Raw genomic sequence first — 24785 nt, 5'->3', positions numbered from 1 at the left:
AACTATTCCAAAAAATTGCAGTGGAAGGAACACTTCTGAATTCATTCTACAAGGCCAGCATCACCCTGATACAAAAACAAGACAAGGATATCACAAAAAAAGAGAATTATAGGCCAATATCATTGATGAACTTAGATGTAAATATCCTCAACAAAATATTAGCCAACCAAATCCAACAATACATTAGAGGATCATACATCATGATCAAGTGGGATTTATTCCAGGTGTGTGAGGATGGTTCAATATCCACAAATCAACCAGTGTGATACACCACGTTAACAAACTGAAGAATAAAAATCTTATAATCATCTCAAAAGATGCAGAAAAAGCTTTTGATAAAATTCCACATCCATTTATGATAAAAATAAACTCTCCACAAAAAGTGGGTATATAAAAAAAAGGGAAATTCCATGGCAATCCAGTGGTCAGGACTCTGCACTTCAATGCCGAGGGCCCAGGTTCAATCCCTGGTCAGGGAACTAAGATCCCACGAGCCATGCAGCACAGCCAAAAAAAAAAAAAAAAAAAATGTAGGTATAGAGGGAACATACCTCAACATAATAAAGGCCATAAGCCCACAGCTAACATTGTACTGAATGGTGAAATGCAAAAAGCATTTCCTCTAAAATCAGGAATAAGACAAGGATTCCCACTCTTGCCACTTTTATCAGCACAGTATTATAAGTCCTATCCACAGCAATCCGACAAGAAAAAGAAATAAAAGGCATCCAAATTGAAAAGGAAGGAAAATTGTCATTTTTTACAGATTGCATGATACTATACATAGAAAATCCTAAAGACACCACCAGAAAACTACTAGAGCTCATAAATGAATTTGGTAAAGTTGCAGGATACCAAATTAATATACAGAAATCTGTTGCATTTCTATACACTAACAACAAACTATCTGAAAGAGAAATTAAGGAAACAATACAATTTACAATTGCATCAAAAAGAAGGAAATACCTAGGAATAAATCTAACTAAGGAGGTAAAAGACCTGCACTCAGAAAACTATAAAACACTGATGAAATAAATTGAAGATGACATAAACAGATGGAAAGACATACTGTGTCAATGGATTGGAAGAATTAATAGTTAAAATGACCATACTACCCAAGATTATGTACAGATTCAGTGCAATCCCTAACAAAATACCCATGGCATTTTTCACAGAACTAGAACACATAATTTTTAAATTTGTATGGAAAAACAAAACATCCCAAATAGCCAAAACAATTTTGAGAAAGAAGAACAGAACTGGAAGAATCATGCTCCCTGACTTCAGACTATACTACAAAGCTATAATAATCAAAACAGCATGGTAATGGCATGAAAACAGACAAATAAATCAATGGAACAGAATAGAGAGCCCATAAATAAACCCAAGCACCTATGGTCAATTAATCTATGACAAAAGAGGCAAGAATATACAATGGAGAAAAGACAGTCTCTTCAATAAGTGGTGCTGGGAAAATTGGACAGCTACAAGTAAAAGAATGAAAGTAGAACATTCTCTAATACCATATACAAAAATAAACTCAAAATGGATTAAAGACTTAAATATAAGACCAGAAACCATAAAACTCCTGGAAGAGAGCATAGGCAGAACTCTCTTTGACATAAATTGTAGCAATATTTCTTTGGATCTGTCAACTAAGGCAAAGGAAACAAAAGCAAAAATAAACAAATGGGACCTCATTAGACTTAAAAGCTTTTGCACAACAAAGAAACCATCGAGAAAACAAAAAGGCAGCCAACTGAATGGGAAAAAATATTTGCAAATGATATGACTGATTAGGCGTTAATATCCCCAATATATAAATACCTCATACAGCTCAATACAAAAAAAACAAACAACATGATTAAAAAGTGGGCAGAAGACCTGAACAGATATTTTTCCAAAGAAGACATACAGAGGTTCAACAGATACTCAACACTGCTCGTCATCAAAGAAATGCAAAATCAAAACCACAATGAGATACCACCTGTCAGAATGGCTATCATCATAGAGACAACAAATAACAAGTGTTGGCGAGGATATGGAGAAAAGAGAACCCTAGTACACTGTTGGTGGGAATGTAAATTGGTGCAGCCACTGTGGAAAACAGTATGGAGATTCCTCAAAAAACTGAAAATAGAACTACCATACAATCCAGCAATTCCACCCCTGGGCATATATCCAAAGAAAACGAAAACACTAATTTGAAAAGATACATGCACCCCAATGTTCATAGCAACATTATTTACAATAGCCATAATATAGAAGCAAGCTACGTGTCCATCAACAAATGAATGGATAAGGAAGATGTGTTAAACAATGAAATTTTGCCACTTGCAACAACATGGATGGACCTGGCGGGTATTATGCCTAATGAAATAAGTCAGACAGAGAAAGGTAAATACTGTATGTTATCACTTATATGTGGAATCTAAAACATCAAATAAATGAATGAATATGAGAAAACAGAAACAGACTCACAGATACAGAGACAAAACTAGTGGTTACTAGTGGGAAGAGGGAGGAGAAAGGGCAAAATAGGGGTAGGGGATTAAGAGGCACAAATTAATAAGTATAAAATAAATAAGCTACAGGGATATACTGTACAACACAGGGAATATATCCAATATTTTATAATTTAAATGTGACAATCTATAAAAATTTTGAATCACTATTATATACCTGAAACTAATATAATATTATAAATCGACTATACCTCAATAAAAAAAAATTGTTAATAGTTGGCAAGGATGTTGGGAAACACATCCTTAAATATACTGTTGGTGGATTTATAAATGAGTACATCCTCTTTGGAAGGCAATTTGGCAAAATCTATTAAAATTAATAATGCACATAATTTTCACTTAGCACTTACACATCTAGGATTTTATCCTACTGATATACATATTGGCAAAGATGCACGAATAAACACATGCAGTGCAGTAGTATTTATAGTAACAAAAGACTGAAAACCATTTATATATCCATCAATAGAGGATTTGTTAACTACATTATGATATATCCATAAAATGGAAGTTCATTTTAAGAAAGCAGACTTCTACACAGCAATGAAAAAGAACATATATATATATATATATATTTTTTTTTTTTTTTTTTTTTTTTTTTTTTGGCCACGCTGCGTGGCTTGCAGGGATCTGAGTTCCCTGACCAGGAATTGAACCCAGGCCCCCGGCAGTGAAAGCCTGGAATCCTAACCGCTCGGCCGCCAGGGAATTCCTAAGAACAAACTACTGATATATTCAAAATAGATGACGCTCACAGACGATGCTGAATGAAAGAAGCCAGATGCAAAAGAGTACACACTCTGTATGATTCCACTTATATGGAACTCAAATACAAGCAAAACTAATCTATGACTATAGAAGCCAGAAAGTGGTTAATCTTGGGACTGAATAATGACTGAGAGAGTTCACAAGGAGCTAGCCTCTGTAGTGCTGGAAATGTTCTGCATTTTGACTTGGGGGAGGTTTCATAGATGTATACATACACAAAAACATATACTTCAGATTTGTACATTTTTCTATATGCAAGTTATACTTCAATCAATAAAAAGAAAGAAATGAGGGGACTTCCCTGGTGGTCTAGTGGTTAAGACTTCACCTTCCAATACAGGGGGTGTGGGTTCAGTCCCTGATCAGGGAGCTAAGATCCCACGTGCCTCGTGGCCAAAAAACTAAAACAGAAGCAATATTGTAACAAATTCAATAAAGACTTTAAAAATGGTCCACATCAAAAAAAATCTTAAAAAAAAATAAAGAAAGAAATGAGGTAAATTATATACTGATATGGAATGAATTTCAAGACATATTTTAAGTGTGTATGGAGATATATATCTCTGTCCATATACACATATATGGTGCACTGGCAGTAAAGCAGAGGAAACAATGAATAATTACAACTCTACTGGGTAATTGCTAGAGCAGACTTTTGCTCTGAAGTCATCTGATCCCTCGTGGCCTATGGCCTTAGTTTTAAAAACCCCATACTTACAGCTGATGTCTAATTGGAGTTCAGGCAAAGAAAGAGAAAACAGTGGAGCAGCAGTATTTGAAAAGAAATAGCCGAGAAATGATGAAAAATGCCAATCTTAAAACTCAGGAATCCCAAACAGGAAAAAGAAAACAAAGAAAGAAATCCCCACCCAGACACATTTTAATGAGACTTAAGAACATCAAAGAAATCTTAAAAGAAACAAGGGACTTTTAGAAGTATACTACTTATAGAAGTATACAATACTACCTAGGACATATTCTTGCCCCTCAATAGAGGAAAAAGTAGAACCTAAATCTAAATCTAATCAAGTCTCTAGTTCTAATCAATATTCGGGAAATATAAGGAACAGGGAAATGTTACCACAGGGACGCAATTACTAAAATCCATTTTATGCAAAATGCTATAGGACAAACCACCCAGTTTCTTGAACTAATAAATCCCATGGGAGAAAAAAAAAGGGGGGGGGAAGAAGGAAGGGGCACCTATAGATTAAGAGATTTGAGAAACATATCAACCAATTGCAGTGTATAGCCTGTATTTGGATCCTGATTCAAACAAACTAAAAATAAACACACAAACATTTATAAGACAATCAGGAAAATTTGAACAATGACTGTACATTTGATGTCATTAAAGAATTGTTAAGTTTTTAGAGGTGGTGGTTTTGTTGTAATGTTTAAGAAAAGTCCTTATATTTTAGAGATACATACCAAAATATTTACGGATGAGATGAAATAATATGATGTGGGATATTTGCTTCAGAATAATCTTGTGTGGGTGGAGGAGCAGGGGTTACTGAAATATAGATGAAACGAGATTGGCCATGAGTTAATAATTACTGAAGCTAGGTGACAGGTACATGGGAATTCAGTATACTATTTTCTTTACTCTTGTATGTTTGAAATTTTCTATAATGAAAGTAGGGGAAAAGAGCCAAAAAGAAAAGACAGATTGATTACCTACAAATAAATGACTGACAGCTGATTTATCAACAAAAAAAATCAGGGTTTAGAATAGTGTTTATAGTATGCCACTATTTGTGTAAAAAATAACATATTCACATATATGCTTACATTTGCATCAATTTATCTCTGGTAGTTCACCTAAAAATTGTTAATAGGAATTGCTTCTCGGTAAGGGAACTGGGAAACTAGGGAATACAAATGGGCAACTCTTCACGTACCATTTTGTACCGTTTGAATTTTTTACCTTATGCTTGTAGTACCTTAAAAATATTTTCTCAGTAGGCTAGGGACAGGAGAATTTTATAACTTGATAAAGAATATAGAAAACAACTGCAATCATCATACTTAATAGTGAAATACTAGTGGCATTCACCTTAAAGTCAGAACAAAACCAAGAATATTCACCTGCTTTCACAACTATTACTGAACGTTGCTCTGCAGGTTCTAGTCAAAGCATTAAGACAAGAGAAGATATGTTGGGCTTCCCTGGTGGTGCAGTGGTTGAGAGTCCGCCTGCCGATGCAGGGGACACGGGTTCGTGTCCCGGTCCGGGAAGATCCCACATGCCGCGGAGCGGCTGGGCCCGTGAGCCATGGCCGCTGAGCCTGCGCGTCTGGAGCCTGTGCTCCGCAACGGGAGAGGCTGCAACAGTGAGAGGCTCCCGCACCGCGATGAAGAGTGGCCCCCGCTCTCTGCAACTGGAGAAAGCCCTCGCACAGAAGCGAAGACCCAACACGGCCCAAAATAAATAAATAAATTAAAAAAAAAAGAATCCGCGTGCCTACTGAATAATATTCCACTGTCTAGATATATCACAGTTTATCCATTCACCTACTGAGGGACATCATAGTTGCTTCCAAGCTTTGTCAATTATGAATAAAGTTCCTATAAACATTTGCATGGAGGTTTTTGTGTCGCTGTAAGTTTTCAATTCATTTGGGTAAATACCAAAGGGTATGACTGCTGGATTGTATGGTAAGAATACGTTTAAAGTTGTAAAAAAACCACCAAACTGTCTTCTAAACTGGCTGTGTTATTTTGTATTCCCACCAGCAATAAATGAGAGTTCCTGTTTCTCTTAAAAAAAACAGAAAAGAAAAGAATCCGTCTGCCAATGCAGGAGACATGGGTTTGATCCCTGGTCTGGGAAGATCCCACATGCTGTGGAGTAACTAAGCCTGTGTGCCACAACTACTGAGCCTGCGCTCTACAGCCTGCAAGCCATAACTACTGAGCTTGCGTGCCACAACTACTGAACCCCACACGCCTAGAGCCTGTGCTCCACAACAAGAGAAGCCACTGCAATGAGAAGCCCACGCACCGCAACAAAGAGTAGCCCCTGCTCGCCACAAGTAAAGAAAGCCTGCGCATAGCAACGAAGACCCAACGCAGCCAAAAATAAATAAATAAATAAAATTTTAAAATGTTGTAAAGTAAGCGTCATAAAATGTCCCTGTTTATATATGATATATCGATAATCTAAGAGAATGAACTGATATACTATTAAAATTAAACAGAAATAGAGTTTAAGTTTTAAATCAATAACTTTTCTCTATAAAAACAATATCCAATTAGAAAATATAATGGGGGGAAAGATCCCATTCACAGCAGTGAAAAAAAAATGATAGGAATAAACCTAACAAGAAACGTACAAAATAATGACATGAATAAAATTACAAAATATTGGGCTTCCCTGGTGGCGCAGTGGTTGAGAGTCCGCCTGCCAATGCAGGGGACACGGGTTCGAGCCCTGGTCTGGGAAGATCCCACATGCCACAGAGCAACTGGGCCTGTGAGCCACAATTACTGAGCCTGTGCGTGCAATGAAGAGTGACCCCCGGTTGCCACAACTAGAGAAAGCCCTTGCACAGAAACGAAGACCCAGCACAGCCATAAATAAATTAATTAATTAATTAAAAAAAAAAAAATTACAAAATATTACTGAAGGCTCTAAGTATGAATATTTGACAAATGGATAGATGTATAATATTCCTGAATGAGAAGTTTCATAATTTAAATTTTTTTTCAAAGAAGTATAAATTCCTATAACAATCTCTTTGGGATTTGAGAGGATAGGGTGGGAGTACTGAACAAGTTGGTTCTGAAGTTCATTTGGAAGAACACATAAAAAGAGCCAAGAAACTTTTAAAAGATAGAAATGAGGGAAGACTTACCTACTAGATATCAAATTATTATATAAAGCTGTGATATGGTTCAAGAATAGACATATTTATGAATGGAACTGAATAGAGAGGCAGTTACGTGTGAGAATTTAGTATACAACAAATATAGCATTCCAAATCCTGTCTGAGGCACCACTAAAAGTGTACCAAAATAATATATAAAATACATACAAACCCAAAAGGACAAAAAGTTCTTGGGGTTTTCTAGATGCAAGAGAAATGGTAGCTGAAATAGTAGCTGGGAAGAAATTTTGGTCTAGTACAAAGGATACAGATAAGAAGGGGCCATTTTACCAGTAAAACTATGGAAAGATACAAGACACCAGGTACACCAGAGGATGGACATGACATATGGGGCTGAAAACAGAGTTTAATTGAAATTCTGTACATTAATACAGTAAACCCCCCCTTATTTGCAGGGGATACTTTCCAAGACCCCCAGTTGATGCCTGAAACCACCACGGATAGTACCAAAACCTATATATACTATGTTTTCCCCCTATACATACCTATGATAAAGTTTAATTTATAAATTAGGTACAGTAAGAGAATATCCGAATTGCCAGCATCTACTCTTGCACTTTGGGGCCATTATTAAGTAAAATAAGGGTTTCTTGAATACAAGCACTGTGATACTGAGACCTCTGATAACCTCCAGGAGGTTACTAAGTGGTTGATAAGAGGGTAGTGTATATAGCATGGATATGCTGGACAAAGGGATGATTTACATCTGGAGTGGGATGTCACAAGATTTCATCTTGCTATTCATAACTGTGTTCAATTTAAAACGTATAACCCAATCAAAAAATGGGTGGAAGACCTAAACAGACATTTCTCCAAAGAAGACATACAGATGGCCAATAGGCACATGAAAAGATGCTCATCATTGCTAATTATTAGAGAAATGCAAATCAAAACTACAATGAGGTACCACCTCACACCAGTCAGAACGGCCATCATTAAAAGTTCTACAGGGCTTCCCTGGTGGCGCAGTGGTTGAGAGTCCGCCTGCCGATGCAGGGGACGCGGGTTCGTGCCCCGGTCCGGGAAGATCCCACATGCCACGGAGCGGCTGGGCCTGTGAGCCACGGCCGCTGAGCCTGCGCGTCCGGAGCCTGTGCTCCGCAGTGGGAGAGGCCACAACAGTGAGAGGCCTGCATACGGCAAAAAAAAAAAAAAAAGTTCTACAAACAATGAATGCTGGAGGGTGTGGAGAAAAGGCAACCCTCCTACAATGTTGGTGGGAACGTAAGTTGGTACAGCCACTATGGAGAACTGTATGGAGGTTCCTTAAAAAACTAAAAATAGACCTACCATATGGCCCTGCAATCCCAATCATGGGCATATACCCAAACAAAACTATAATTTGAAAAGATACATGCACCTTTATGTTCATAGCAGCACTATTTATAATAGCCAAGGCATGGAAACGACCTCAATGTCCATCGACAGATGAATGGATAAAGAAGTAACATGGATGGACCTAGAGATTATCATACTAAGCAAAGTAAGTCAGAAAGAGAAAGACCAATACCATATGATAAAACTTATATGTGGAATCTAAAATACGACACAAATGAACCTATCTACAAAATAAAAACAGACTTACAGATATTGAGAACAGACTTGTGGTTGCCAAGGGGGAGGGGGGTGGGGGAGGGAAGAACTGGGAGTTTGGGATTAGCAGATGTACACTATTATATATAGGATGGATAAACAACAAGGTCCTACTGTATAGCACAGAGAACTGTATTTAATATCCTGTGATAAACCATCATGGAAAAGAATATATATATATATGTATATATGTATAACTGAGTCACTTTGTTATACAGCAGAAATTAAACACAACATTGTAAATCAACTATACTTCAATAAAATTTTTTTAAAACTTATGAATTGCTTATTTCTGGAATTGTCCATTTAATATTTTCAGACAACATTTGACTGAGGGTAACTGAAACTGTGGAAAGTGAAACCATGGATAAGGGGGACTACTGTATTCAGTAAAAAATGCTTACCCTTTCCTGTAACCAGAGGAAGTGCAAAATAAAAGTGAGATACCATTATTTGCATATCTGGTTGGTAAAAATACTTTTTAATGATAACATAAAGTATTGATGAGGGTATTAGGGAAAATGGTACCTCATACACTGTTGGGTGACCATATAAATTGAAACAGCCTTTGTGGAGGGAAATTGAGCAGTATCTATTAACACTTTAGATGTGTAAAGATGTATATACTTTCCTTCCAGCAATCCCACTTCTAGGAATCTATCCTCAAAAAATAGTAGCACAAATATTCAAAGATACATGTATAACGATTTTCATTGCTGCATAATTTGTAACAATAAAAAATTATAAACAACTTGTGTTCACCAATAGGGGAATAGTTAAATAAATCATGGCATATCCATATGAAAAAGTACTATGCAACACAAAAAAGCATGTCAGAGATCTATATATATTGACATGGAAATATCTTAAAGTACAATAAAGTGATATGCTTAATGATTAAGTAAGTTACAGAAAAATATTATAGAATGATTCCAAATTGGCCAAAAAGAAAAAACAAATTTCTCCATATAAATGCAGGTATCTGCTCAGATTTTTACTATGTCTGTACATGTTATATGCCAATATCTGTTTGTAAATATATAGAAAATATTTGTAATGATACACACCAAACTCCTAACAGTGACTTTCCCTGAGAACAATTTAAGTGTTCAAATATTGTATTTTCCATTTTTTTCACATCTGCGAGTTTTTTTGTTTTTTTAAAGATGAAGGCAGCTCATACAAAGTAAGTTGAATGTTTAAGTGTCACATTGAGGCAGATGATACTCAAATCTATCTTCAGTGCTGACTTTTCTCATGAACTCTAATTTTGCATTTACAATTCACTGCCTGCTAGCATTTCCACTCTTATGCTTTGCCATCATTTCAAACTCGTACCTAAAATAAAATTCATTATCGGATTATTCAAATAATATTAGTTCTAGTTCTCGGTTTTCCTGTTTCTGTTAAAAGTACTAGCCTTCTACCATTACTTAAGTTTGAAGCCTTGGAGTAATTATTTTATACCCTTCCCTCCCGTATCAGAAAAAAAAAATCAAGTCCAAGTTTTTTTCTTCTTTTTAAATAATAACTTTTGGGGAAAAACAAAAGACCCCAAATAGCCAAAGCAATCTTGAGAAGGAAAAATGGAGTTGGAGGAATCAGGCTCCCTGACTTCAAACTATACCACAAAGCTACAGTAATCAAGACAGTATGGTACTGGCACAAAAACAGAAATATAGACCAATGGTACAGGATAGAATGCCCAGAGATAAAAAACCCACACACATATGGTCACCTAATTTATGACAAAGGAGGCAAGAACATACAATGGAGAAAAGACAGCTTCTTCAGTAAGTGGTGCTGTGAAAACTGGACAGCTGCATGTAAAAGAATGAAATTAGAACACTACCTAACACCATACACAGAAATAAACTCCAAATGGATTAAAGACCTAAATGTAAGACCAGACATTATAAAACTCTTAGAGGAAAACATAGGAAAAACACTCTTTGACATAAACCACAGCAAGACCTTTTTTGACCCACCTTCTAGAGTAATGGAAATAAAAACAAAAATAAATAAATGGGGGCACTTCCCTGGTGGCACAGTGGTTAAGAATCCACCTGCCAGTGCAGGGGACATGGGTTCGAGCACTGGTCTGGGAAGATCCCACATGCCACGGAGTAACAAAGCCCGTGCACCACAACTACTGAGCCTGTGCTCTAGAGCCCATGAGCCACAACTATGGATCCTGCATGCCTAGAGTCTGTGCTCCACAACAAGAGAAGCCACTGCAATAAGAAGCCTGAGCACCACAATGAAGAGTAGCCCCCGCTCGCCACAACTAGAGAAAGCCTGTGCGCAGCAACGAAGACCCAATGCAGCCAAAAGTAAACACATAAAATAAATAAATTTATTTAAAAAAAACAAATGGCACTTAATTAAACCTAAAAGCTTATGCACAGCAAAGGAAACCATAAACAAGACAAAAAGACAACCCTCAGAATGAGAGAAAATATTTGCAAATGAAACAACAGACAAAGGATTATCTCCAAAATATACAAACAGCTCATGGAGCTCAATATCAAAAAAACAAATAATCCAATTAAAAAATGGGCAGGGCTTCCCTGGTGGCGCAGTGGTTGGGGGTCCGCCTGCCGATGCAGGGGACGCGGGTTCGTGCCCCGGTCTGGGAGGATCCCACATGCCGCGGAGCGGCTGGGCCCGTGAGCCATGGCCGCTGAGCCTGCGCGTCCGGAGCCTGTCCTCCGCAGCGGGAGAGGCCACAACAGTGAGAGGCCCGCGTAACGCATAAAAAAAAAAAAAAAAAAAAAAAATGGGCAGAAGACCTAAATAAACATTTCCCTAAGGAAGACATACAGATGGCTAAGAGGCACATGAAAAGATGCTCCACATCACAAATTATTAGAGAAATGCAAATCAAAACAACGAGGTATCAGCTCGTGCCGGTCAGAATGGCCATTATCAAAAAATCTAGAAACAATAAATGCTGGAAAGGGTGTGGTGAAAAGGGGACCCTCCTGCACTGTTGGTGGGAATGTAAATTGATACAACCACTCTGGAAAACAGTATGGAGGTTCCTTAGAAAACTAAAAATAGAATAGAACTACTTTTTTTTTTTTAAATGATGTCTTTCTTGGTCAGGACATTTCAGCTGGCTGCTTTTTTTTTTTTTAAGATGTTGGGGGTAGGAGTTTATTAATTAATTTATTTATTTTTGCTGTGTTGCATCTTCGTTTCTGTGCGAGGGCTTTCTCTAGTTGCGGCAAGCGGGGGCCACTCTTCATCGCGGTGCACGGGCCTCTCACTATTGCAGCCTCTCTTATTGCAGAGCACAGGTTCCAGACGCGCAGGCTCAGTAATTGTGGCTCACAGGCCTAGTTGCTCCGTGGCATGTGGGATCCTCCCAGACCAGGGCTCGAAGCCGTGTCCCCTGCATTAGCAGGCAGATTCTCAACCACTGCGCCAATAGCAATCCTACTCCTGGGCATATACCCTGAGAAAACCGTAATTCCAAAAGAGACATGTACCACAATGTTCATTGCAGCACTATTTACAATAGCCAGGACATGGAACCAACCTAAATGTCCATCGACAGATGAATGGATAAAGAAGGTGTGGCACGTATATACAATGGAATATTACTCAGCCATAAAAAGAAATGAAACTGAGTTATTTGTAGTGAGGTGGATGGACCTAGAGTCTGTCATACAGAGTGAAATTACTCAGAAAAACAAATACCAAATGCTAATGCATATATATGGAATCTAAAAAAACGGCACTGATGAACCTAGTGGCAGGGCAGGACTAAAGATGTAGATATAGAGAATGGACTTGAGGACACGGGGTGGGAGGGGGAAGCTGGGGCGAAGTGAGAGTAGCATCGACATATATACACTACCGAATGTAAAATAGTTAGCTAGTGGGAAGCAGCAGCATAGCACAGGGAGATCAGCTCGGTGCTTTGCGATGACCCAGAGGAGTGGGATAGGGAGGATGGGAGGGAGGCTCAAGAGGGAGGGGATATGGGGACATATGTATGCATATGGCTGATTCACTTTAGTGTACAACAGAAACTAACACAGTATTGTGAAGCAATTATACTCCAATAAAGATCTATTAAAAAAATAATACCTTATATGTTTCCTTCATATCTTTCTTTGCCACCATAATTCAGGCCCTTCATTCAACAAACATTTACTAAGCACATATTATATATGTGCTAGGCAGTTTTAGGTGCTGGGTATAGTGAAGAAAGACATATGCTAGTCAAAGAGAGAAATAATGTATAAGCAAAAAAATAATTATGCAATAATATTGTTAGCATTTATAATGCTTATCCCGTACTAGGCACTGTGATAAGCTATGAGATAGATATGTTATCTCATTTAATATTCCTAATGACCCTATGATATAGGCACTGTTATTAATCCCATTTTATAGTTGGGGAAACTGAGGTCCATAGCTCTTAAGTAGTTTAAGGTCACATAGCCAGTAAGTAGTCAAGATTTGAAACCAGGCAGCGTGATGTTATAGTTTGTCCTCTTAACTGTTATGCTATATTGCTTCTCATGTAAGGAAACCTCAGTTGATGATAAGGGATATGGGGAAAATAAAATAGGGTAATGTGAGAGTAACTTGGAGAGTGGGTGCATATTTAGGGAAGATGGTCAAGAAAGGCTCTACCTTTTTTTATGGAAGAACTCAAGTTTGACCTGTGAAACTTCTCACTCAGCAGTTTGCCAATTGCATAGGCATCATGCAGTTACTATGTCTGTATTTCCTGCAAATTGGCAGCTGGATCCAAAGACTAGATCAAACTGAGGTTCCATCCCTTTCGTATGACTACAGGATAGACATAATGTCTGATGTCTTTTTATAATCTTAGAAGCTGCTGATGCTCACTATCTCTATTTATCAAGGATTGCAAAATGGTGATATTCTAAGTTCATTTCTTTTTATTAATTGGAATCGTTTTGGAAAACATGTCCTTTAATCTACTATTTTGTTACCCAGTTCTCTAGGAAAGGAAGGATAAATGCTTGATTCTCTCCCTTTATTGATTAAATTTTGAAATAATGAGTTGTTTCTCTATCATGAGTGGTGATATTTGAGCTGAGACTTGTGAGTGACAAGAAAGAGCCAGCTATTCAAAGACCTGGAGGAAGATTATTCCAGGTAGGGGGAACAGATAGTACAGGGGCACTGAGGAAGGAGTGAGTTGCATAAGTTCAAGGAACACAGAAGACCAGCAATGGCCACATTACTTTCACTCCTGTGTTATGGACTGAATGTTTGTGTCCCTCTAAAATTCATACATTGAAATCCTATCCCCCATTGTGATGGTATTAGGAGATGGGGCTTTGGGGAGGTAATTAGGATTAGATGAGGTCATGAATGGGATTAGTGCCTTTGTAAGAGTCATGAGAGAGCTTGCTTCGTGTCTTTGCTCTCCACCTGGTAGATGTCCCTCATCAGAACTTGACCATACTGGCACCCTAATCTCAGACTTCCAGCCTCCAGAACTGTGATGAATAAATTTATGTTGTTTATAAGCCACCAAGTCTATGGTACTTTGTTATAGCAGCCTGAACTAAGACATATCTCTTAAATCCATTATTCTCTCCTCCATTCTTACTACCACACCCACTTAGTCTGAAGTCTCATCTTTCTCCCCTGCACCACTGTGATTATCTTCAACTGGTTTCACTGCCTCCAAGTATCTATCTCTTCCACCCTAGTCAATTAACTTCTTACCTACCAAAAGCTTTCAATTCAGTGTATAATTCTTTTTGGTGTGAACACATCTATAATTTTATTAACGGATGTCACTGGCAAAATAACAGTGATTTAATGGAAGGAGGTGTTTGCTGGAAAGTATGCTGGACACCAAAGAGCACAGGCTTTCTACTCAAACCTGGATTTGTGTCCCAGCTCTGACACTTGATAGCTATGTGACCTAGACAAAATTACGTAACCCCCCTGAAGCTCAGTTTCCTCATCTATTAAAAAAAATAATAATGCTTTTAATACATTGTTGTGAGAATTAAATGAGAATATAAAATCTCATTTGATATATATAATATAGAGAGATAACAGAAAAAATGTGTATATATATACATATTTTATTACAGTGCTTAGATCATAGTAAAGAGTAGTGTTTTTTTTGTAATTACTCCTCCCACCATGTGTCTTGCAGAATTTCCAGCTTTAGTGATGAATTCCACCTGTTTAAACTTCAGTCATTGCTAAGAGCTGTCTGACAGCCATCTGAGAATATCCAAAAGCTAAGGACCCAACGGGGATCTTAGAAGAGGAGCTTGATATCGCATCCCTGTAGCCTAGCAGAGTCCCTTCGACAAGCCTATCTGGGAACCAGCGAGGCCCTTAGTTGATCAGTGATATCTCACACTGATATAACGCTTTCCCAACCACTTTTTGTCTCTGATCACCTCATCCTTAACCTAAGTGGGACCCCTGGGTACTTTACCTCTCACTTCATCCAGATCAGTAATTATCTCCCAGTTACACCAGATTTAGTGTTACTGACTCTGGGACCCCTGCTTCCACTGTCCTCTTTCTCCCTTTCTGCTCCCAAAGTCCAAAAACACTGCTAGAGGGAGAACCAAGCAGACCAATATGAATTCATGCTGTCCAATTTCAACTTGGCCCTTGCAGCTGCTCAGCAACCCTTTTATTTGTCTCATACATTCCCTGGCACTCTCCCCACAGAGGCTGTTCCAGACCTTCCTCTTCTCATATTCCAGCTCCTCCTGTTCCACTCCTTCAGACTAGTACACAAACTTTCATCAGATGTTTGACAATTCAGTAACATTTTAAAAAGCTTTTAAATGGAGAATTTAAAACATGTAAAAAAGTAGACTGGATAGTATAATGAATCCCCATTTACCAAACACTCAGCTTCAACTAGTATCAACTCTTGGGCACTCTTGTTTCATCTATTTCTCCGTCCTGTAATATTTTGGAGCAGATCCCAGACATGACATCACTCCATACCTAAATATTTCAGTATGTATCTTTAAAAGTTAAGGATCCTTTTTAAAAAAATCATAATGGTAATATCATTAGCACACATAAAAAAAGCAATATTTCCTTAATATCATCAAATACCAAGTCAGCATTTAAATTTCCAATAGTTTCATAAATGTCAAAAGAATTTTTTACAGCTTTTTTGGTTTCAATTAGTATCCATATAAAGTCCACACATTGTGATTGGTGGATATGTATTATATGTCACTTTTAAACTGAAGGTTCCCCTTCATCTCTTTTTTTCCTTGCAATATTTTTGTTGAGGAAGTTGGACTGTTTTTCAGTAGCTTCACAGTCTGGGTTTTGCCAATTCCATCTCTGTTGTATAGATTAACATGTTTCCTTGACCTCCGTTTGTTGTATATATTGGTAAGATCAGTAATGTCTGTACAGTGCATATTCTATATTCATTGTCCTGCTTTCAATGGTGTGAGGAAATTGTCCATGTGACCGAAGAAATGGAAGGTGTCTGGCCCGGAGACTTACTCAGGAAGGAGCTAGGACCTCTTTAGCAGGACTGAAACAGATGGCTCGATAAATAGTAACGGAGGTCCAGGCAAGATAGAATGGGTGAGGGGCCATGTAGTGTCAGATTTCTACTCTGCTGGTATGTAGAGCAGGACAGTCAGGGAAGCAGATCATGCTGAAGTCAGAACTAGAAAAGGAGAGGTAGCACTTGAGGCAGCAGGTGGGATTATTTCTCAGGGGATTACTCTACTTGCTATACCCTGTTTTCTAAATATATTGTACTCATTTCCACCTCTGTGCCTTTGCCCCGGATGTTTCCTCTGCTTGGAATATCATCTCCTGTCTCTCCACCTATCCAAATCCTACTTATCTTTAACAACCAGTGCAAGTTCCCTCCTTTCCGTATTTTTGCTTGTAGAGTCATAAAGTATCTCTGAAAGGATAAATAAGAGATCAAGAACATTGATTGCTTTCCCGGGAAGGAAACTGGATGGCTAGAGGACAGGGCTGGAAGGGAGAAAGATATTACTGATTTGCTGCAGGAGGGACAGTTAATCAGATGAAAGTATCTAATATGAAATCTGTGTAAGTAGAAGCAGGGAGATTGGAATTTGTAGTCTGAGGAGAAAGAAGAAGTTCTGGAACAGCCTCTGTGGGGAGAGTGCCAGGGAATGTATGAGACAAATAAAAGGGTTGCTGAGCAGCTGCAAGGGCCAAGTTGAAATTGGACAGCATGAATTCATATTGGTCTGCTTGGTTCTCCCTCTAGCAGTGTTCTTGGACTTTGGGAGGGAAAAAGAGGACAGTGGAAACAGGGGTCCCAGAGTCAGTAACACTAAATCTGGTGTAACTGGGAGATAACTACTGATCTGGATGAAGTGAGAGGTAAAGTACCCAGGGGTCCCACTTAGGTTAGGGATGAGGTGATCAGAGACAAAAAGTGGTTGGGAAAGCGTTATATCAGTGTGAGATATCACTGATCAACTAAGGGCCTCGCTGGTTCCCAGATAGGCTTGTCGAAGGGACTCTGCTAGGCTACAGGGATGCGATATCAAGCTCCTCTTCTAAGATCCCCGTTGGGTCCTTAGCTTTTGGACATTCTCAGATGGCTCTAGAACAATGACTGAGGTTTTAATCAGTAGCCATGTGACCTCAGGCTAGCTATGTCCTTCTCTGAGCTTTGGTTTCCTCATCTATAAAAATTGAGGATAATAATACCTACCCCACAGAGCAGATGTGAGGATTAAATAAAATAATGTGGGTAGAAGTGCCCCACACAGTGGCATTCTATACATGATACTTTACTCCCTCAGCAGATGAATACAATCTTCCTTAATCCTAAAGTTGATGCAATGGTATGGTAGATATGTTATCACTTTATAGACTAGCAAAACCTGACTGTCAAGAAAAATCCTATTTTCAGGGAATTCCCTGGCGATCCAATGGTTAGGACTCGGTGCTCTCTGCTGAGACCCGGCTTCGATCCCTAATAGGGAAATTAAGATCCCACAAGCCACGAGGCAGCTGAGGGAGTAAATCTGACTCAAGTAGACTCAAAAAAGAGATATCAGTCCCCTAATTAAGAATCTACATTTAAGGGGATTCCCTGGTGGTCCCGTGATTAGAACTTGGCGCTTTCACTACCACGGGCCTGGGTTCAATCCCTGGTTGGGGATCTAAGATCCTCCAAGCCACGTGGCGCAGCCAAAAAGAAAAAAATCTACTTTTAAAAAGAAAAGGCCGGGCTTCCCTGGTCGCGCAGTGGTTAAGAATCCGCCTGCCAAGGCAGGGGAAACGGGTTCGAGCCCTGATCCGGGAAGATCCCACATGCCATGGAGCAACTAAGCCCGTGCGCCACATCTACTGAGCCTGTGCTCTAGAGCCCGCGAGCCACAACTACTGAGCCCGCATGCCTAGAGCCTGTGCTCTGCAACAAGAGAAGCACCGCAGTGAGAAACCTGCACCGCAACGAAGAGTAGTGGCCACTCGCCGCAACTAGAGAAAGCCCGTGCACAGCAATAAAGACCCAACACAGCCAAAAATCAATTAAAAGAGAAAAAAGGCCTATAATGCCTTTTTAACTCTCTTTTAAATCATGTTCAAAATCCTTGATGTAGCATTTTAGGCTCTTGCCAATCTAGCGACACTTCACTTGACTTTTTTGTTCCCTTGCTTAAACATACCCTTCTGAGGGAATTCCCTGGTGGTCCAGTGGTTAGGGCTCTGCGCTTCCACTGCAGGGCGTATGGGTTCAATCCCTGGTCGGGGGACCAATACCCTCTGATATGTTAGCAGTGGTTACAAACAGCAAAAGGACTAAGCTTGGAGAGAATCTGAAGAGGAGCATTTACTTCTTACTCCATATACTTCTGCATTGAGTCTTTTACAGTGACAATATGTATTGCTTTGGAATTTATAATAAAACACAAAAAGTAAAATAGAACAACTTCCTACCCAAGACTGGCTCTCCCTACTCTTCCATATCTATCCAAATTTCTCATTCTTCAAATTTCCATTCAAAATATATTTCTTAACCCTCACATTTATGGTTAAGTGGTTTTCAACTAGGGTGCTAGGACAATTCAATGGGGACAGAATAGTCTCTTCCACAAATGGTCCTGGGACAACTGGATATCCATATGCAAAAATGTAAAGTTGGACCCCTACCTCGCACCACATACAAAAACTAACTCGATGGATCAAAGACCTAAATGTAAGAGCTAAAACTATAAAACTCTCAGAAAACATAGGAGTAAATTTTCATGACCTCGGATTAGGCAATGGTTTCTAGGATATGACATCAAAAGCATAAGCAACCAAAGGAAAAATGGATAAATTAGGCTTCATAAAAATTAAAAACTTTTGTGTATCAAAGGACACCATCAAGGAAGTGTAAAGACAACACAGAGAATGGGAGAAAATATTTATAAGTCATATATCTGACAAGAGACTTGTCTCCAGAATATATTTTTAAAATACAACTCAATAAAAAGACAAACAACCCTATTAACAAATGGGCAAAGGATTTGTGTAGACATTTCTCCAAATAAGATACAAAAATGGCCAATAAGTACATGTAAAGATGCTCAGCATCATTAGCCATCAGGGAAAGTCAAAGTAAAACCACAATGAGATTCTACTTCACACCCACTAGGATGGCTGTAATAAAAAAAGACAAGTAACAAAAGAGTGTTATTGAGGATGTGGAGAAATTGGAACCCTCATACACTGCTGGTGGGAATGTAAAATGGTGCAGCCTCTTTGGAAAACAGTCTGGCAGTTCCTCAAAAGGTTAAAAGTTACCATTTGACCCAGAAATTACATTCCAATTACACTTGGTATATATGCAAGAGAAATGAAAACATATGTCCACATAAAAACTTGAACATGAATGCATGGGAGCATTATTATAGGAGCGTTATTCATAATAGCAAAAAGTGGGAACAACCCAAATATACCTCAACTGATGAAGAGATAAACACAAATGGTATATCCACACAGTGAAATATTATTTGGCCATTAAAAGGAATGAAGTACTGATACATGCTATAACATGGATGAACCTTGAAAACATTATCCTAAGTGAAAGAAGCCTGTCACAAACAACCACATATTGTATGATTCCATTCATATGAAATATCCAGCATAGGTAAATCTACAGAGGCAGAAAGTAGATAAGTGGTTGCCTAGGGCTATGAGTTTGGGGGGGACACTGGGAGTGACTGCTAATGGGTACAGAGTTTATTTTTGGAGTGATGAAAACATTGTAAAATTGATTGTGGTTGGTTGTACAACTCTGAGTACACTAAAAAAAAAACCCTGAATTTTACACTTTGAACGGGCAAATTGTATGGGATGTGTATTGTATCTAATTAAAGCTGTAAAAAATGTACTTCTTCCATGGAGCTTTCCCTTTCTACTACAGTCCACATTAATCACTCCATTCTCTCAACTCCTACAGCTTTTCAAAACTGTACTGCACAATTTAGCACTCAGTTAAACTACCTGATAATGTTTATTATTATCTCATGTAGAGCCTTGACTTGTCAGCCTGACTACAATTTTCCTGAGAGGAATGAATGAGTCTTCTGTTTCTCAGATACCTCTAAACCACCTAACATATAACTGGGCACATAGTAAGTACTCAGTAAATACTTGGTGGTTGTGAAGAATTGATTACATGTGCTTTTTTCACACACGTGTGTTGCACACACACGGAAGTTGGAGGGAACGAATACAATCTTAGATAGTGAGGTGAGAGAACGACACTATGTGAAACTGCAGAATACAAGATTTATTTAAGGGAAAAAAACAGAATGGTTGGGACACTTTTGTTCTCCCCTCCTTCTGCCTCCTGCTGCTCAATGACACCACATGGCCAACCATATCCTGGTCTCTGAGATCCTAAGGGAGTCACTGAGGTCCTATCTAGACACTTGACTGTCTGGTGTCACTACTCCCCCATCACTTCCTCCTCTTCCTCCTCCTCTGTCCAGCTCAGGTCATCATCTGAATCCTCAGATTCTTCCTCATCCATCTCTAACCCAACCCCTGCCTTAGCCTTCTCAGCCAGTGCATCGGGGTGCTCCAGCTGGGCCCAGGATCCTGGGTCAGCCTTGACCAGGGAGATTTCAACCCGAGATGGCATCAAGGAGACAGAGCTCTGCTCCACGTTTATGACCTGAGGAGGAGGGAAAGATAGTGGAACACAGAAGAGAAAATGAGGAAATCAAAGGGATTGGAGTCAGGGTAGGATGGTGATGAATGACAGGGAGAAAAATAAAAAATGCAAGGTGGGGAAAAACATAGGGAAGAAATAAATAAGGGAGAGAGAGAAAGAGGAAAGAAAGGGGAGTTGGCGGGGGGGAGAGGGAGAAAAAGAGGGAGGAAGAGGGAGAGAGAGAGAATATCAAAGCAAATGAAGAGAAAACCTCCACTTTCCCACTACAACTCCTTCCCTCAAGACACCCTCTGTTCATTCCAGCCTGGCCCTTCTTTTTACCCCATCTGCCTCCCCCTCCTGTGCCCCCTTATCTTCACTTACCCCCCAGAGCTTCATCTGTGCTTGGAACACACGGTTACCATCAAAGACAATGTGGACATGAAGCTGAGAGAAAAGAATTACAGGGGTAGTAACAATCCCAGAAGGTCAGAACAAGTAATTACGACAGAGAAGCAGGCCAGTGGTGTAATCCCTACATCCACGGGTCAGCCAGATAAATCTCCCTGACCTAACAGCTCTACCTTCCTCTCAGAGGACTATGGAGCCTACATGTTTACTGCCTACGACGACTCTGCCTGTAAGATTATAATATCACCCAATTCACTGGCTTCCCATCCAGCATCAGACGTTCCTCACCTCAGTTTGACTGGCCTTCACCCAGTTGAACGCAGGAAGTGGAATCTGGCCGTACACAGTCACCACTACTAAGGAATCTGTCTGGTGCCAATCATGACGGCAAGACGCTGGCAGCTAAAAAGACGACGTGAAAAGTGGGTGGTAAGAATGAACTCTTAACCCAAGGGGCATTCTCATGGTATATGTGGAGAAGAGACAGAGAGTGTCAGAAAGATTAACACTACCTCATATTGCAAAACCACTGGGCTGGTAAAGGATAAGGAGCAGAATCTTATTTGGTCCATGCAAAAGGGAGAAGATACAGAGCTTGGCCATGAGGTACAGGGAGAAGAAATTATTTTGGAATTGGGTTCTAATCAAGAGTTCAGTAAAGTCGGGACTTACCTGCTTCCCCCAGTCATGTCTACCAACTCTGCACCCTGGCTGTGCCAGGAATGCCCCAAAATCCAGGGTCTGGATACCACAACAACTCCAAGATTTCATCCTGAGGTAGGAATATAATTCAACTGACTCTCCTTTCCCCTCCCCACAAGCCCCCACTTCCATCTTAAGGTCAACATTGGGAGAAACCTGTCTCACAGCCCACCCAGTCCCCTCCATCACCCCTCATGGAATCGAGGTGCTCCTGGGTGGTAGGTACATGGAGTAGCATCACTCTCCGGGCCTTGGTAAACCTAAGACAGATAAAGGAGAATCAGGAAAAGAATTGGGTCACTTAAAAATGTACCCTATGCAGCCTCATATCTATACCCAGTCATCCCTCAGGCATGGCATCTCTCAACCACATGCTTGAGTCCTCCACAAACTCACTCACAGCATCACATCCTGGGTTCTGGCAGCTGGCACCAGTCTGGATCAGACTACTGTCAAGTCCTGGGCAAAGGAAACAGAGTCAGGAACCCTATTCATTTCCTCCACCCAACTGCCACTTTCACTAAATTCCTGCCTGTGAAGCCTGTCCTACTAAAGACCCACTTACCTGCTCCAGGTTCTTGGTCTAATTCCTTCTGTTCCAGTGCCATTCCCAGGGCTTGAGATATATTTAGCGGAAGCAGCTTTGGAGGCAACTCTGACCTAGGGAGTATGGGTGGGGTGATTTAGTCCTGACCCACTAACCGTGATCAACAGCGCCAACCTTCCCACCAGTGGTAATGGAATTGAAGAAGTCTGGTGAAAGTGGAGCAGGGTTAGAGAAGATGGGTAGCAACCCCATTGCCAATTTTCTTCTCTGTGGACATGCCAAATCCTTGAACCCTGGGGAATTCCCCAGGGCTCCTCTTGCCCATCTATTCAGTTGCTCTAAATCCAACCATATTTCTCTGCAGAACTGCATCATTCCCTCTTCTTCTTCATCTAATTAGTTGTAGACCTAATATGACTTTCTTCTGTTGCTCATACTATTTCCACAAAATTAACTTATTCTTCTCTGCAGTCTCCTGGCTGCCAATACTACCACATCCTTTACTTGACGCAAAACTTATTTTAAAGCTCTTTTCCAAAAAGAAAAAAAAAGGAATTCTCAACAATCCCCCTTGTATTATAACTAAGTATGTATTCACGAGAGGCTATCTACTCTATTGATTCAAAATACCTATCCCATGACTTCCCTGGCGGTCCAGTGGTTAACTGTGCTTCCACTGCATGGGCACGGGTTCAATCCCTGGTCAGGGAACTAAGATCCCACATGCCAGACGGAGCGGCCAAAAAAACTCAAAAAAAAACAAAACAAAAAAACCCCACAGAATACCTATCCCATCACCCTGTGCCACTTTAGCACAAAGGACATTATTTCCGGACACAAATTTCACCTAAGGCACCAAGCCTTGACCCTTGGGTCTCCTCACATCTCTAGTGACTAGTCCCCAAACCTCAATGACCCATTAATCACCCCTAGTAAGCTCCGTTAATGTAGGAAAAACCCAGGGACCTCCTCCTCTTTACTTGGGCCTCTCCCGGCGCAAAGTCTCTGCTGACTTTGGAATCGTATTCGGAGGTTTTTGCTCCTGAAGTGAACTGCTTGTGGCAGGGCCCTCAGGTTGAGGGGTCTCAGGGAGCTTCTCAGCACAGTGTGGTCCCACAGTACAGCCCTAGTACAGATAAGGAGAGAGGATTAGGGATAGAATCCTTCTGTTAGGGGCAGAATCCCAGGAAGTAAAGAATTTACCTTGATGTTTAAGAACTCAGAGAAATCTACAGTTCGCTTCCGGCAGCAGGACCAACCCTGATAACAAGAGATCCAGCTCAGCTTAGATTCCTGGCTATATTTCTTGTGCAAAATGCTCTTGCTATCCCCCCTTGCCTATTCCTTACCTTAAGTGCATCATGGAAGATTGGGACCCCAGGGTGATGGCAACAGGAATCTGTGGATACCGGTAGAAGGATCAAGGAAGGAAAGATACTATACCAAACATCACTTCTTACCTTTTTTCCAGGTTTATATGCTTACAGTCTTTCCATATGATGTAAAAAAAATCAGTAAAGACTGAAAATCACTCAGACCAATTAACTATGGCAGGTACACTAAATTTTTCTTTTCTTTCTTCCTTTAACAGACTGCCCACAGCTGACAACTCCCCCAGCACTCACAGAGCTCCTGGCAAGGTCAGGATTACTCACCAGGAAGGTTGGTTTGGGGGTCAAAGTGCTGCCCACAGCCTTTGTTACGGCAGAGTAGAGACATGGAGGCGTTGGTAGAATTATTGAAAGGGTGTTTCAAGGAGTCTGGCTGCCGAGTGGGGAACACCTCTTAGTCTGGAGGCTTTTAGCTGCCTGGAAGGGCCAGCTGTTTCTATCTTTAGTTCAGGAGGCGTACACCTCCTAACATGGGCAAGGGAACTTCAATTGGTCTGCCCAGCCAATAGGAAAGAGCTCAGGAACATTTTAGCTCTGAGGCTCAAGAAAAAAGGATCAAGCAGAGTAGGGCTTGGAACTTGGGTGAGGTCAGCTAACCACTGCTGAGACGGTTTTAGATTTACCATGCCAATTCCAAGCCTCTGACATACCAGCAGCTGCTCAGAAATGAATACCGATTTTGAGCCCCCTCCCAGCTTGAAGGTGTCCCAATTCCTCCAGCCCATTTTCTCCCTTTCAGAGCAGCAGCTTTCCTCCCATCCTTATTACTTCTGTGTACCACCAATAGCCCCGGATCTTTGTCAACCACTTCAG

At 40.1% G+C, this 24785-nt stretch overlaps 1 protein-coding gene across 2 annotated transcripts in view; it reads right to left on the bottom strand.

Annotated features, from left to right (window-relative positions):
* ITGB1BP2 (integrin subunit beta 1 binding protein 2) overlaps window positions 1–24362 on the bottom strand; it is a 32977-nt gene extending 8615 nt beyond the window's left edge. The window contains exons 1-11 of one of the 2 annotated variants that reach the window (XM_032619778.1): window positions 24237–24362; window positions 23931–23980; window positions 23785–23841; window positions 23562–23707; window positions 22600–22694; window positions 22435–22493; window positions 22224–22294; window positions 22005–22104; window positions 21621–21734; window positions 21306–21368; window positions 20538–20942 (exon numbers count right to left, since the gene is read on the bottom strand). In XM_032619778.1, coding sequence (XP_032475669.1) covers window positions 20715–20942; window positions 21306–21368; window positions 21621–21734; window positions 22005–22104; window positions 22224–22294; window positions 22435–22493; window positions 22600–22694; window positions 23562–23707; window positions 23785–23841; window positions 23931–23980; window positions 24237–24300 — 1047 coding nt within the window. In that variant the 5' untranslated portion in view covers window positions 24301–24362 and the 3' untranslated portion in view covers window positions 20538–20714. Of the gene's footprint in view, window positions 1–20537; window positions 20943–21305; window positions 21369–21620; window positions 21735–22004; window positions 22105–22223; window positions 22295–22434; window positions 22494–22599; window positions 22695–23561; window positions 23708–23784; window positions 23842–23930; window positions 23981–24236 lie in introns of those variants that run through there. The other variant, XM_032619779.1, reaches the window with a different exon arrangement.
* Between the last annotated feature and the right edge of the window lie 423 nt (window positions 24363–24785).

Source organism: Phocoena sinus, chromosome X, assembly GCF_008692025.1.
Source record: "Phocoena sinus isolate mPhoSin1 chromosome X, mPhoSin1.pri, whole genome shotgun sequence".
Classification (NCBI taxonomy): Eukaryota; Metazoa; Chordata; class Mammalia; order Artiodactyla; family Phocoenidae; genus Phocoena; species Phocoena sinus.
This window is presented reverse-complemented; position numbering and strand designations above follow the sequence as displayed.